At 33.3% G+C, this 14,833-nt stretch overlaps 1 protein-coding gene across 2 annotated transcripts; it reads left to right on the forward strand.

Moving 5' to 3' along the window:
* The first annotated feature begins 149 nt into the window (after window positions 1-149).
* Window positions 150-14,328, forward strand: LOC134242462 (F-box only protein 15-like). 2 transcript variants are annotated; one of them, XM_062724550.1, is made up of 14 exons: window positions 150-305; window positions 2,155-2,280; window positions 3,675-3,779; window positions 3,926-4,036; window positions 6,156-6,257; window positions 9,738-9,950; window positions 10,085-10,214; window positions 10,962-11,044; window positions 11,378-11,433; window positions 12,052-12,260; window positions 13,180-13,241; window positions 13,368-13,408; window positions 13,713-13,798; window positions 14,030-14,328. In XM_062724550.1, exons 1-14 carry the CDS (start codon window positions 232-234, stop codon window positions 14,129-14,131), a joined length of 1,500 nt encoding a protein of 499 aa, XP_062580534.1. In that variant the 5' UTR covers window positions 150-231; the 3' UTR covers window positions 14,132-14,328. The 2 variants fall into 2 exon arrangements, with proteins under 2 accessions (XP_062580534.1, XP_062580535.1); XM_062724551.1 differs by having other exon boundaries at window positions 297-381.
* The last annotated feature ends 505 nt before the right edge of the window (window positions 14,329-14,833 follow it).

The following is a 14,833-nucleotide window of genomic DNA, read 5'->3' on the forward strand; positions in this document are numbered from 1 at the left end:
TCAACATTTTCTTGACATTTTTCATGAAATGAAATTATTTTCTGAAAACAAGTTATCGCTTTTTTTTTAAAAATAGAAATTGTGTAAAAGATTTCTTAATCATGTTAATGTAATTTACGACATTTTCAAGATCGAATTGTCTGAGATTCTAGTCCGAATTTCCGAATTGTTCCTGCACTTAGAGGGAAGATGGATAAATTACTAAATTAGAAATTTAAAAAAAAAATCAGAATGTCTAAGAATTCTCACAAAGAACATCTGTCGTCATATTTGATGAAACATCGTGTGAAGCCTCGGGAAAATGAGTGAGTAAAATGAATATGAGATATGAACGGCCTTTTTGAGTTTTTCTCATTGTAACCAAGGAAGCTTTCATTTTAGGTGCATTCTTTAACATTGTTTAATAGATTTACCCATGAAAAATTGAGGACATTATTTATTGAACTTATTAAGTTAATTAATGGTGATTGAGCAGATACATATATATGTGACAATGTCTCTGGTTTGAGGAACTCTCATCAGGATAAAATGCTTTTTCAGGGGAGACAAATCTTTCAATAAAATGGCTGTTTCCCCTTTGATTTTTCCATTCCAGTCTTTCTGCGTGCATTTCACTTATTATAAATGTTATAATATTATTTATGTTCAAAGAATGTACTGTTTTGGAAATATTTTTATTAAATAGACCTCTGTTTCAATGCTATGAGGTGCCGAAAAGTGATATCACCAATTCGAATAGGTGATATCACCTATACAATTGGTAATTTCACCTCTTCGATTCATACTATGAGGTGTTTTGGTATTTACTATCAAAAAAATGTTATCACTCGATCGAATAGTTGATATCACCTATTTGAATAAGTGATATTATTCATTCAAATTGAATAATAGGTGAAATCACCTATTCGAATATTAGTGATATCACTTATTCAAATAACTGATATCACCTATTTGATTTAAATTGGTGATATCACCTATTCAAAAAGGTGATATCACTTATTAGAATAGGTGATATCACCTACTTGAATAAGTGATATCATTCATTCAAATTGAATAATAGGTGAAATCACCTATTCAAATAAGTGATATCACCTATTCAAATAGGTGATATCACCTATTTGATTTAAATTGGTGATATCACCTATTCAAAAAAGGTGATATCACTTATTCGAATAGGTGATATCACCTATTCAAATAAATATAGGTAATATCACTTATGAGGCACCATTTTGGTAATTTACTGGCAAAAATTGGTATCACCTTTTCGAGTAGGTGATATCACTTATTCAAATAGGTGAATAATCAGTGTTTTCCCTAAGAACCGACTACCGGCAAAAATGACCGCTTCAACTGACAAAAATGCCACTTTGAAACAAAAATTTGTTGTGAGGTCCACAGAGATTCTGTTCATAAATCTTTGCCCAAAGCCTGTTACAACTGATCTCTAACCTTTTACTTTGAAATAAAGGGAAAACACTGCACTCACTGATATCACCTATTGGAATAAGTGATATCACTCATTCAAATTGAATAGGTGATGGCACAGTCAGAACCTTCGATGAATACTACCTCAAATCCAGTGAATGTGTAGTGTTAATGTGAACCATTGGCAGTTTTATAGTTTACAAGGGGACTACGTGTATATATATACCGGTACATGCAGATAAATAATAATAATTATAAGTATTATTATGCCCCCTCTCTGAAGGAGAGCAGGGTAATACTGTTTTACCCTTCTTTGTGTGTCTGCCTATCTGTCTGTACAATTTCGTGTCGAGGTTTTCTCAGCAACTACTAAATACAAATGCTTAGCCTTGAAATTTTAGCACTCTCTTTGTAAAGACATGCCACATTGTGGGATTTTTTTGTACAAATCTGATATCAACTTCTTGTTTATCCATGGGTCTGTCCATACCAGATTTCCATCACAGGTTCCTCAGCAACTATTCATTACAGATGACATTTTGTGCTACTTGATCATATAAGCTCTTTCTCCTTTGAGAGGATATTTTCACATCATAATGGGGGTATTATTATTGAGCATTGACCAGTTTTACTGGGTCAGAAATCAAATGAAATGAACATCTTTTTTAGAGCACACACAGACATACACATATATTATAACTCTAATCCAATTAATTTTCTTATTAATAGAGCAAGGGGTAAAATGCCTTCCAAAGAGAGCAGGAAGACAGCAGCATCAGGAGAAAAGCTGACTCAGACTAACAGTAAAACTACTGGATATAAACCCATAAAGAGGGGCAAATTAGCAATCCAAGAGTGAGTACTGGATATAAACCCATAAAAAGGGACAAAATAACAATCCAGGAGTAAGTACTGGATATAAACCCATAAAGGGGGGCAAATTAGCAATCCAGGAGTAAGTACTGGATATAAACCAACAGCGAGGGGCAAAATAATCCAGGAGTAAGTACTAGATATAAACCCATAAAGAGGGGCAAATTAACAATCCAGGAGTAAGTACTGGATATAAACACATAAAGAGGGGCAAATTAGCAATCCAGGAGTAAGTACTGGATATAAACCAATATAGAGGGACAAAATAACAATCCAGGAGTAAGTACTAGATATAAACCCATAAAGAGGGGCAAATTAACAATCCAGGAGTAAGTACTGGATATAAACACATAAAGAGGGGCAAATTAGCAATCCAGGAGTAAGTACTGGATAAAAAACCAATAAAGATTGACAAAATAACAATCCAGGTGTAAGTACTAGATATAAACCAACAATGAGGGGCAAAATAACAATCCAGGAGTAAGTACTGGATATAAACCAATAAAGAGGGACAAAATAACAATCCAGGTGTAAGTACTGGATATAAACCAACAAAGAGGGGCAAAATAACAATCCAGGAGTAAGTACTGGATATAAACCAATAAAGAGGGGCAAAATAACAATCCAGGAGTAAGTACTGGATATAAACCAATAAAGAGGGACAAAATAACAATCCAGGAGTAAGTACTGGGTATAAACCCATAAAGCGGGGCAAAATAACAATCCAGGAGTAAGTACTGGATATAAACCCATAAAGGGCGGGGGGGGGGGGGGGGCAAAATAACAATCCAGGAGTAAGTACTGGATATAAACCAATAAAGAGGGACAAAATAACAATCCAGGAGTAAGTGCTGGGTATAAACCAACAAAGAGGGGCAAAATAACAATCCAGGAGTAAGTACTGGATATAAACCCACAAAGAGGGGCAAAATAACAATCCAGGAGTAAGTACTGGATATAAACCAACAAAAAAATGTATTACTTTATTACCAGGTACTTGACTGCCTTCAAATTGAAGCAGCTATAGCACCCAGCTGCTAGACTAGATATCTAGGTGTATGGAATCACAATATGAAGTTACACTTGTTACAGCTATGAAAAAGTGGGGTGGGACTACCTTTCTCTTTTCCAAACCTAACGTTCATTGAAAGACTAGTTTCCCCCTTCTCCCACTTTATGCATTTTATGAATATTTTTGATGTTTGTGTTTTAATATAAATATATTCTGTGATATGAGTATTTGAAAAGAAATAAGCATAATGCATGTTAAATTTCATTGGATTTTATTGTCTTACAAAGCTTTGTGTGTGATTATGATAGATCAAAGGCTATAATTAACTTTCTAAAGCTACATGAAATTTTTTTTTTCCATACAGCATTCCAGGTGAGATCATGATGACCATATTTAGGTACCTGTCACCTCAAGATCTGATGCTGGCATCACAAGTCTGTAAATCATGGCACGGCCTGGCTAATGATAAGTATGCTGGACGTCAACACATATTTGACATAAATTCTACTTTCATGAAGGTTTTTTAAAGTGTTTCAGTACAAAACAAAGATCATGTTTAACAATAAGTCACAGATTGTTAGGTTGAGGTTGTTCAGTCAGTTTTATATTTTACAGTACTCTCTGGAGACCAATATTAAAGAAGTACTCGGGGACTAAATCAGATAGAAGTGACGGAGAAGTTGAACCTAAATCCATTGAGAGCTTAAAAAGAGACTGCATGACAAGGTCTGATTAATCATCTAAGTGATTCAGACTTCTTAACAGCAATTTTTAATACACAACATTATTTTTATGCCCTGCCATGAATATGGCTGTGGCATATAGTGTTTGTCATATCCGTCTTCTGTCTTTCCGTTCTTCCATCAGTCCTTCTGTCACACTTTGCATTTAGCTCAGTTCAAAGCTCAGTTTCAAAGAAACTCTCCAAAATATTTTCATTCAACTTCACATGCTGATAGATATTGATGAGAGCTATGCAACTGTATGAACTTTTTTTTACCTTGACCACACTCTTCTTAAATTAGTATTTAGCTCAGTTTTAAAGAAACCATCCAAGATAGTTTTTTCAAACTTCATGTACTGATACAAAATGATGTGAGCTATTCAACTGCATCAACATTTTTGACCTTGACCTTTCCTTTAACCTTGACCGCACTTTTCTTAAGTTAGTGTTCAGCTCAGTTTTAAAGATACCATTCAAAAATGTGTAATCAAACTTCATATGTTGACACACTTTGATGTAAGCTATTTAATTGCATCAACATTTTTTACCTTCCCTTTGACCTTAACCTCACTTTTCTTAAAATAGTGTTTAGCTCAGTTTTAAAGAAACCATCTAAGATATTTTATCAAACTTTATATACTGATAAGAGCTATTCAACTGCATCAACATTTTTGACCTTGGTGATTCCTTTGACCATGACCTCACGTTTCAAGTTAGTGTCAAACTTAATATGCTAATACATACTAATGTAAGCAATTCAACTACATCAACATTTTTGACCTTGACCTTTTATTTTACCTTGACCTCACTTTTATAAAATTGTGTTTATGTCCGTTTTAAAGAAACCATTCATAATTTTTATTCAACTTTATGTGTTGATACATACTGATGAGAGCTTTTCAACTTTGTCAACATTTTTTGACCTTGGCCTTTCCTTTGACCTTTGACCCCACTTTCCAAAAATTAGTGTCAAACTTCATTTGGTGATACATACTGGCGTAAGCAATTCAACTGCGTCAACATTTTTGACCTTGACCCTTCATTTGACCTTTGACCTCACTTTTCAGAAATTAGTGTCGAACTTCATATGCTGATACATGCTGATGTAAGCAATTCAACTGCATCACTTTTCAAGATTTTCTGATCAAATTTTATACAAATTTTCATGTTGCATTACTAATATACCCTCTGCGGGGAATTCATGTCCTATGGACATATTTCTAGTTTGGTTATTATATTTGAGACATGGATTGATTATGAGTAAAGATATGTTCTGAACTTAACACAGGGTAATTTAAACAAGGTCAAGGTCGCTGGTTTCAGAAAATTCTTACTTAAGCCATAACTTGAATTAGAAAAAATGTAGATTATACATATGTATGTATTACAACAAAGTTTGCTTGTGATAAGGGTATTAAACCAACCTGCACAATGAGCATTTAGTCAGTGACAAGGTCATTGGATGTGATGTATAAAATTCTAATTCCTAACATAATTTTAAAATGAAGTAATTTTAGATCATACATACCTTCAGGATTGATTACGGTCGATAAATATGCCATGATCCTGAAGGTCCTATTCTGCATCTACCTGTAAAGGAGATGCAATTATAAATATTTTTAAAAAATCAAATGAATATAGATGATGGAATATAGATGATGGATAACATAAGAATAGATAGCACACTATGCTTCAAAAATCAATTTTAACCAAGTTTTAAATGAAACATCTTTTAAAGAGGGGTTTGAGGGGATTTATCTAATTCCAAGGTTCCCAAGAGGTGGAACCAAGGTCTCAAAAAGTGCAGGGATAGACATTGACAGTTGCCTAATTGCTCAAGACAAATAAAAAAACAATTTCTGAAAGTCTCAGAATTCAAAAATTCCTGCTCCTCTGTAACATTATACAGGGTCTAGGATAGATGCAAATAAAAATTATTCAGACAAGGTAAAAAGTTTGACATAGGTAATTCTTCTTGTATAATCAAATCAAGATGTTTGTTTACATGTTAACATAAAGCTCACTTATTTCTTTAGAGTTTGTCATGTTTATACTTTGTCTTACAATGTCTGTGTTTCTCTTGTTTCTTTGTTTTTAAACATGTATTTCTGTTTTGTTAAGATGTGTTCAGCAGAGAAATAAAAGGGTCTTGAGGCTTTTGAGGAAAAGGAAGAGTCCCTACACAGGTCTCCCAGAAAGTAAGGAGGTGGAACAAGCACTCAGGTAACTGGGGGAGGGAGGCTAAATAGCCCTCCAAATTTTGAATTATAAGAATATTAAGCTTAACTCTGTTAGTTAAAAAGAGCAGGTCAACACATGGCTGTAAACTGTGCTCCAGTAGTTTTAGTTATGAGAGGTCGGTAGATATCATGGACTGTAAATGTGAAATAATGAACTTAAACTAATTCCTACCATTCGTGAAGTCCAAAAAATATCATTGTAAAATGTTGCCTCCTAAAGATTTATGTGATAGGGGAAATGCAATTTAAAGATGTTATAGCTGAGAAATATTGAACACAGGTCAACTCAGTATTATTTTTTAATTGTCTACATTTATGGTAAACTTTGGCATCTTAGACAATCATATGTTGAATATAAGGTAAGTGGTGTAAAATTGGAAGATTGAGGTTGAAATTTAAGCTACAATTTTAATATAATACAATTTCGTGAACATTTGGATATCTTATTATTTTTATTGCTCCCTTATGATGTACAGATTCATGTTTTTAAATGAACAGATATATTTTTTTTTTATGTATTCTATCAAGAATAAAACAAGAGGCCCAAGCGCCTTGAATCGCTCTTCTGATAAATTGTACAATCTATCACTTCTATTAGAATCATAAGACCCAAAATGCATCAACTTACAAAGTTTGATAATATTTAGCCAGTTAAGAATGAAGATATTATAATATAATTATAAAATACCATAAGTAGGTCACAGTGACCTACCTTTTGATTGAAATTTTCTGAGGATTCAAGATACATTAATTGACAAAGACTGATGATTCTAATTAAATAAGTACCCGAGATATTCATGGTGACCTACTTTTTGGTCAACATTCTCTGAAAACCCAAGATGCATCATCTGACAAAGTTTGGCGATTCTAAGCCAATTAATAACAGAGATAATTAAATATAGCCACCGAATGTCAAAAGTAGGTCAGGGTGACCTACTTTTTGGTCGACATTATTCAAAAACCCATAATGCCTAAATTGACAAAATTTGATGCTTCTAAGCCAATAAGTACCTGAGATATTCAAAATTAGGTCACCGTGACCAACTTCTTGTTGGACATTCAATGAAACCCTAAGATGCCTCAACTGACAAAGTTTGATAATTCCGAGCCAATAAGTACCAGATATAATTAGATATAGCCATAAAATGTCAAAAGTAGGTCACAGTGACCTACCTTTTGGTCGACGTTCTCCGAAAACCCAAGATGCATCAACTGACAAAGTTTGATGATTTTAGGTCAATAAGTACCAGAGATACTTAATTATAGTCACAAAATGTCAAAAGTAAGTCACCATGACCTACTTTTTGGTCGTCACTCTCCTAAAACCCAAGATGCATCAACTCACAAAGTTTGATGATTCTAAGCTTATACGTACCTGAGATATTCAAAAGTAGGTCACTGTGACCTATTTTTGGTCGACATTCTCCGAAAACCCAAGATGCCTCAACTGACAAAGTTTGATGATTCTTAGCCAGTAAGTGCCTGATATACTTAAATATAGCCATAAAATGTCAAAAGTAGGTCACTGTGACCTACTTTTTAGTCGACGTTCTCCGAAAACCCAAGATGCATCAACTGACAAAGTTTGATGATTTTAGGTCAATAAGTACCAGAGGTACTTAATTATAGTCACAAAAAAAAATGTCAAAAGTAGGTCACCATGACCTACTTTTTGGTCGTCACTCTCTTAAAACCCAAGATGCATCAACTCACAAAGTTTAATGATTCTTAGCTGCAGATCTGTAGCTCTCCGAAAAAATGTATATTGATAGATCGGAGAGCTACAGAGCCACCCATTGAAAAAACTGTATATTTATTGCGCACAAAAAAAATGCGCTTGGTTCTCGATTTATTTCTCCATGTTTTAAAACTGTAATCTCAAAATATTACTTACCGTGTGTTCATAACATATTCTTTGACTCTTTCCACAACAAAACATTCCTCACATAATTGTTGTAAATAGTCCTCCCAGCCCTGATATTGCAATCATCTAAAGTTTCGCTTATTTATACTGCCATTTTGGTTTCAAAGATAATTCGGTCCAAATATGCTTCGTTCAGATGTCAACTACGAGAGAACTTGATAAAAGAGAGAGGAATTTTTTAAAATCTTCCATTTTTTGCAATTGAGGTTAGAATTTGGAAGAATTAATCAAGAATCGAGCGCACTTTTTTGTGCGCAATAAATATACAGTTTTTTCAATGGGTGGCACTGTAGCTCTCCGGTCTATCAATATTTTTTTCGGAGAGCTACAGATCTGCAGCTAAATGATTCTAAGCCAATAAGTACCGGAGATACTTAAATAAAGCCATAAAATGTCAAAAGTAGTTCACCGTGACCTACTTTTAGGTCGTCACTCTCCGAAAACCAAATATGCATGGACTCACAAAGTTTGATGATTCTAAGCCAATAAATACCTAAGATACTTAAATATAGCCATAAAATGTCGAAAGTAGGTCATCGTGACCTACATTTTGGTCGACATTTTTCAAAGAGCCTAGATGCATCTACTGACCAAGTTTGATGATCGTAGGTCTGAAGGTAATCAAAATATGCGTTTTAAACGTTTAATTTGAAAACAAATGTCGGCAAAATTTAAAAAGTAGGTCACAGTGACCTACTTTTTCATAAATATGTTTTAAGGTCCCAAGATGCATCAAAGTACAAGATTTGATGATTCTAAACCTCCCAGTGTCTGAAATAATGGGATTTAATGTTTTTAGAAGGATAAGTCATAAAGTTCAAAAAAGATTTTTTTTTTTCAAAAAAAGTTTTTAAAGTTCAAAAAGTAGGTCACGGTGACCTACTTTTAAGTTGACATTGTTCGAGGACCCAAGATGCATCAACTGACAAAGTTTGATGATCATAGGCCTTAAAGTGTCCAAAATTTGCCTTCAAATCAATTTGAAAACAAATCCCCGCAAAATTTTAAAAGTCGGTCACCGTGACCTACTTTTGAGTTAACATGATGTGAAGTCGTAAGATGCATCAACTCATAAGCAAAGTATACACGTTTTTATTAATTGTAAATTTAGGTCAACTTTGAAGTGACCTTGAGACCACGCCCTTTGCCCCAGGGTAATTCCCTGTGCAGATTTAATCTTCGACATATCCTGATCCTTGTATGTAAGTTTGGTGAAAATCTGCCTAGTGGTTATGGAGAAGAAGATTTTTTAGCAACCAGTACTTGTGGTTTTGTTTTTCTGATTATCTCCCCTTGTTTAAGGGTCCCAACCCTTATTTTAGTATAAATGGTAGCCCTTGGGCCAAGGATACCCTGTGACAAATTTGGTACTGATTGGCCAAGGAGTTCTTGAGTTATGGCCCATATTCTAAAAAGTTTACGCACACCACACAAATGGCCATAGCATTAGCTCTTTGAGCCTTTGGCTCAGAAGAGCTAAAAAATTAATTGACAGTGTTCTGACTGGACAGAACTACATCCAATCAAAATTTGTTTTAGGACAGCTGGTGTGACCTTTGAACTGGTGATGATAGATAAAGATGATAGGGAACATACATTAAGCCACCAGGATGTGTTTTATCACTCCATGTCTGTCAGCATTCGATGGTTTGCCTTGGAGTTGCCATCTATAAATAGCATCAAGGAGTTTCAACTGTATTCAAGGAATCCTCTCTTTTATAACCAAGACACGGGGAAACCTGTGAAAGAAGGGTACGTCAGTACATCTTTTGGTGTTCTACAAAATATAAAATTTGAATTCAGGTCTTGTTTTTGAACTGAAAATAACATATGCATGTCTTCTTGACATAAATCAAAAAGTGTCATAAATAATTTCAAATTTCCAGACCATATCAGAGGTCCCTGTTACTCACACAGGAGGTAAAGTGGGAAGATTGGAGAGGAAAGGCAATAGGAGGGGATGAGCTTATCAGTCTATACAGCCTACCCCAGGGACTGACTATAGCTATGTATAAGGTATATAGGAGTAGCTGACTATAGCTATGTATAAGGTACTAGTATATAACAGGGGCAGATTATAACTGTGTAAAATACAGCCTACCCCAGGGACTGACTATAGCTTTGTATTAGGTATATAGCAGGGGCAGAGTATAGCTGTGTATAAGGTATATAGCAGGATCTGACTATAGCTTTGAATTATGTATACAGCAGGGGTAGGTTGTAGCTATGTATAAGGTATACAACTATAGAGGCTGACTATAGCTATGTATAAGGTATACAGATTATCCCAGGGACTGACTAAAGCTATGTATAAGGTATTCACCTACAGGGGCTGACTATAGCTATGTATAAGGTATTTATTTAGTCACTTTATATCATACTGCCAGTATATTTGAGTCTCCTGCAGAGTAGGGCAAAACTAAGGGATTAATTTGCCAAGCATCTAGCTGTATTCAGTCTGTCCATCTATCACACCTCATATCTTGAAAAGTATTAGATGGAGGGTTATATATTTTACCCTTTTACTCCTTGCCCTTGAGGGATAACATATTGTGTTGCCCTCAACATCAGTCAATACATGTATTTGTTTAGTATCCCATGGGTGGATGTCATTTTTGGAAGAGAATGCATTAATCCATCAGCGAAGTCTCTTGTTCATTGTTGTATAGATATAACCCTGAAAAATGCATTAAGGCATTTTTTGTAATATTTCTTAAAATGAGAACAGAAACTTATACTAAGACCTAACTTTGTTTTTATCAGGGAGAGGAGGAGTTGGCTTTTGTTTCATTTGCCCTGTCTTTGGATAATTTGGTTCAGAAGTGTATTTATGGAACACCAGAGGAGTATGTATTTTCGTTCCTATTTATACAAAATCATACTGCAGAACATGAAATTTTTATAACACCTTATTTTCATATGATAATTCTTTGGTTTTTAAATTTTAAATACACTGTAATATTTAAGAATACAAACATGTGTTGTTACTGCAAGAATGAATTTTTGCAGGTCAGGTGTCACAGAATAATGTGAAATAACATTCTTGCAAATAAAAAGTGAATTACAGTACCTTTAAAAGTTAAAGAGTAAATTTTGTATATATTTATTTTTGTTAATTTTCTAACAAACAATTACAAATGTATATACAAATCAACTTATGAGCTAACTTTTCTTTGCAGACCATTTTCAACACCTGATAATAAATGTGTAGACCCTGGAATGAGCACAAGACATGGTAATTGATGTTCAGTATACTAGAAAATTTTATAAACATTTAAAAATTTTATAGAGCTGTACTGTATATACAGTGTACATGTACTTGCCTACTTCACAGTCTCTATGGGTACTCCTAAGCAATAGATGACCCCTATTGATCTTGATACAATCCCCACAAACCAAGACTTTTTCCTCAATCCAAGTCAAGGGTCATTCTTCTTTAAATATAGGAGGATTAAATTTGTCTGCCTAATACATGTATTTAGAGAGCACAGTCTGTGATTGACAGACAAGCCTGGTGTGCTTGCAGGGTAGACAACCACTACGATCTTTTACCAGAAGGCATTATAAAGCTACTGACTGTATATATATATGTCTATTGACATGATATAAAATGTATATGGCATCATGTCAGTAGAATACAAAGTACAAGTTGAGCTAGCAGGAAGGGTGACTGTGGCGTAGATCGAGACTTAAATTTTATTGATATTGAGGACATAAGTGGCATTCTTATTAATGAATTAATGATTTTCAATCACATTACAGACATTGGAATTTAAAGTTGATCCTTTTCAATACTGCCACACTACTTGTCAGTCACTTTATTATACCATTGTTAATAAATGCTTTTTTATAGGTTTATTGGGGTACCAGTTAACTGTACAGCTTAGATCCCTGAGGAAGGCATATTGGGATGACCAGTTTAGGAATATTGACTGTAAAGATGGAAGCATAGATGGAAGTTATGCCATCTTTTCAGTTGTACGTCCTGACCAACGAATAAAAATAAATATAGAGGATTCCTTGTACCCTTGGAAAACAGATGCCTTTAAAGGGAAAGTGAAAGTAAAGAAATTTACATTTTTTAAAAACTTCTACTACATAAATATGCATTCATGTGAGAATTAAGACTCTGAACTAATTTAATTTACATGAACATTGCACAGTTAATGTTGGGTTATAGATGGTAGACTGGGCTATGTGTGATAACATTGAATCAAGATCAATTTAGCAAAGTCAAGGTCACAGAAATTTCATTGGAAATTGGAATCATAAAATTAATGTATATATACAGACCATATCATTGCAATGAAGAATTATGAGAAGAACCAGGGAAAATGGTTGCTTATGGCAAAGAATGGTCTTAACCTTGAAAACAGGGTCATCATAATTTGAGGCATAAAATGCATTTCTTTGACATTAGTTTTTAATGGAGAAATATCATAAGTTCATAATTAATAATAATAAAAAAAAAACTGACACATGAAAGTTTGTTTTAAAAATAAATTTTAACACTTTAAACCAAGGTAATTTGCAAAAAGTCAAAGTTCAAATACAAGATTATTTTTGCCCTGTTTTATTTTCACCCTTTCCCATTATCAAACAATTTTACCTTGTTAAATTCACCCAGGTGTAGATGTATTAAAAAGGAGAATAGTGTAGTCTTTGAATTCACCCCAATTTAAATTCGCCTACTGCATGTGCATCCGATAAGGGCACACAAGCTTAAATTGAAAAAGTCATGGTAAAAGGAACTGCACATCTTAGACTATAAAAAGTAAATAAAACCAATAGAAGCTTAATTTTGATACAATATAGTAGTTAGTTTTGAGTGGGGAGTGCATTTCGGCCTTGACTTGATTCTGGCCTACTACTGTAAGTCTACTGTCAGGTTGAATATGTCCAGATAGCCAGCTTCACAAAAAACAGAAATGACCTGGAGTAAACAACTGTGATTTCAACTTATTAATTTTTCTCTTCACAGGATGTAATGGTGTTGGATCTAACCATGTTGGATGAAGAAAGCAGTGTTTTTTGGACAGCAAGGTACATGTTAATGTCTATCATATCTCACCAGCAGAATTAAGAATTGAATAAACATTGCCGTGTACAATACTTAGAACAGTAGACCTTGGATTTTTTGGTATTTTAAAAGATGTATATTTTTTTCAGTTCTTTGGTGAAAATTGAAAGGAATAAAGACATTTCAAAAAGTTTGTGATCTATTTACATTTGGATTTCTTTAGAAACAATTCTTACCATTATTTAAAACAAAAGTTTATTAAATTGTTGTATGTAACATGTTCTTAAAATATTTAGCACTCATTTGGCATAAGTATACAATAACTATCAGTTTTACATATTTCTTCAATGTTTTTTTTTTGTATAACAATTAACAACGTACTTTCATCTTTAAAAATATGCCCTTCAATCCTCTAGCTTTGCAATACTTTTTTATAAACAGAATGTATCATTATCTATTTGATGTTTTCATTATGCTGAATAATTTTATTACAGTGTTTGATTTTGACTACCGATACGATGGAATCATGTCAATAGAATATGCAGATCAGAAAGGGAAAATATATCTTCAAATTTGTAAAGTAAGGGATTTTCAAAATGCATAAAATTTCATTCATTTTGTAAACTGTGTTAAGTGCCATAATGATTTTAACTTATCGGTTCTTTTTGTCAGATAAATATTTTAATAGAATGCCTTAAAAGTACAGGAAAATATCCATATCACTGATAAATTATAATACCATGTTAATCATGATATTGCCGTTATGATACTATACCTATGTTTTGATGTTTTAAATTACCTGTTTGTTTAGATGGACACAGGAGAAATGTTTCTGACCAATCTGACTGTAAGAATTGCCTTAAAGATGATTAATGAAAGATTTGGAACAAACTATAAATCAACTGACAAGTGATCTGTGATAGATTCGGAACAAACTATAAATCAACTGACAAATGATCCATGATAGATTGGAACAAACTATAAATTGTCTGACAAATGATCCATGATAGATTGGAACAAATCATAATTCATCTCACAAATGATCAGTGATAGATGATTCGGAACAAAGTGTAAATCAACTGACAAATGAGCTGTGATAGATTGGAACAAATATAAGTCCACTGATATTTGTTCTTATTTATTCTTTTATTTTTTTTTTTTTATTTTACCATTAAATCTGTTTTTAAAATTGTTGTTTTGTGGTTTTCTCAACTTTAGAAATAATATATATAGCAAATTGTATTCTGGATATAGGTGCAAACCATGCAGTTCTAATTTTTATCAAGTCTTTGATCTCACTGGAGATGTCAGTTTCTGAGAGAACAAATTGTTAACAGTCAGTATTAATCTGACCATTATAACTGATTATTACTTTTTTATTTCTATCATGCTCAAAAAAGTGTGTTTTCATAAGATTAAATTAAATTAAAGACTGTCTGCAATCAGCACATTTCTATGGAATTGTATTGTTCCCAGTTGAAAATATGTTTTGCTATGTCAATGCATAGGAGATACCAAGTTGTATGAACAGGATCATTTTAATTATGAGATACTAGTAATACAAGCATCTTCTAGTATATGAGATACCAGTCAATAAAATAATAAGTCACATTAC

Source organism: Saccostrea cucullata, unplaced genomic scaffold (genome assembly GCF_032062105.1).
Source record: "Saccostrea cucullata isolate Sc308-1 unplaced genomic scaffold, CSIRO_AGI_Scuc_v1 ctg2773, whole genome shotgun sequence".
NCBI classification, from domain to species: domain Eukaryota; kingdom Metazoa; phylum Mollusca; class Bivalvia; order Ostreida; family Ostreidae; genus Saccostrea; species Saccostrea cuccullata.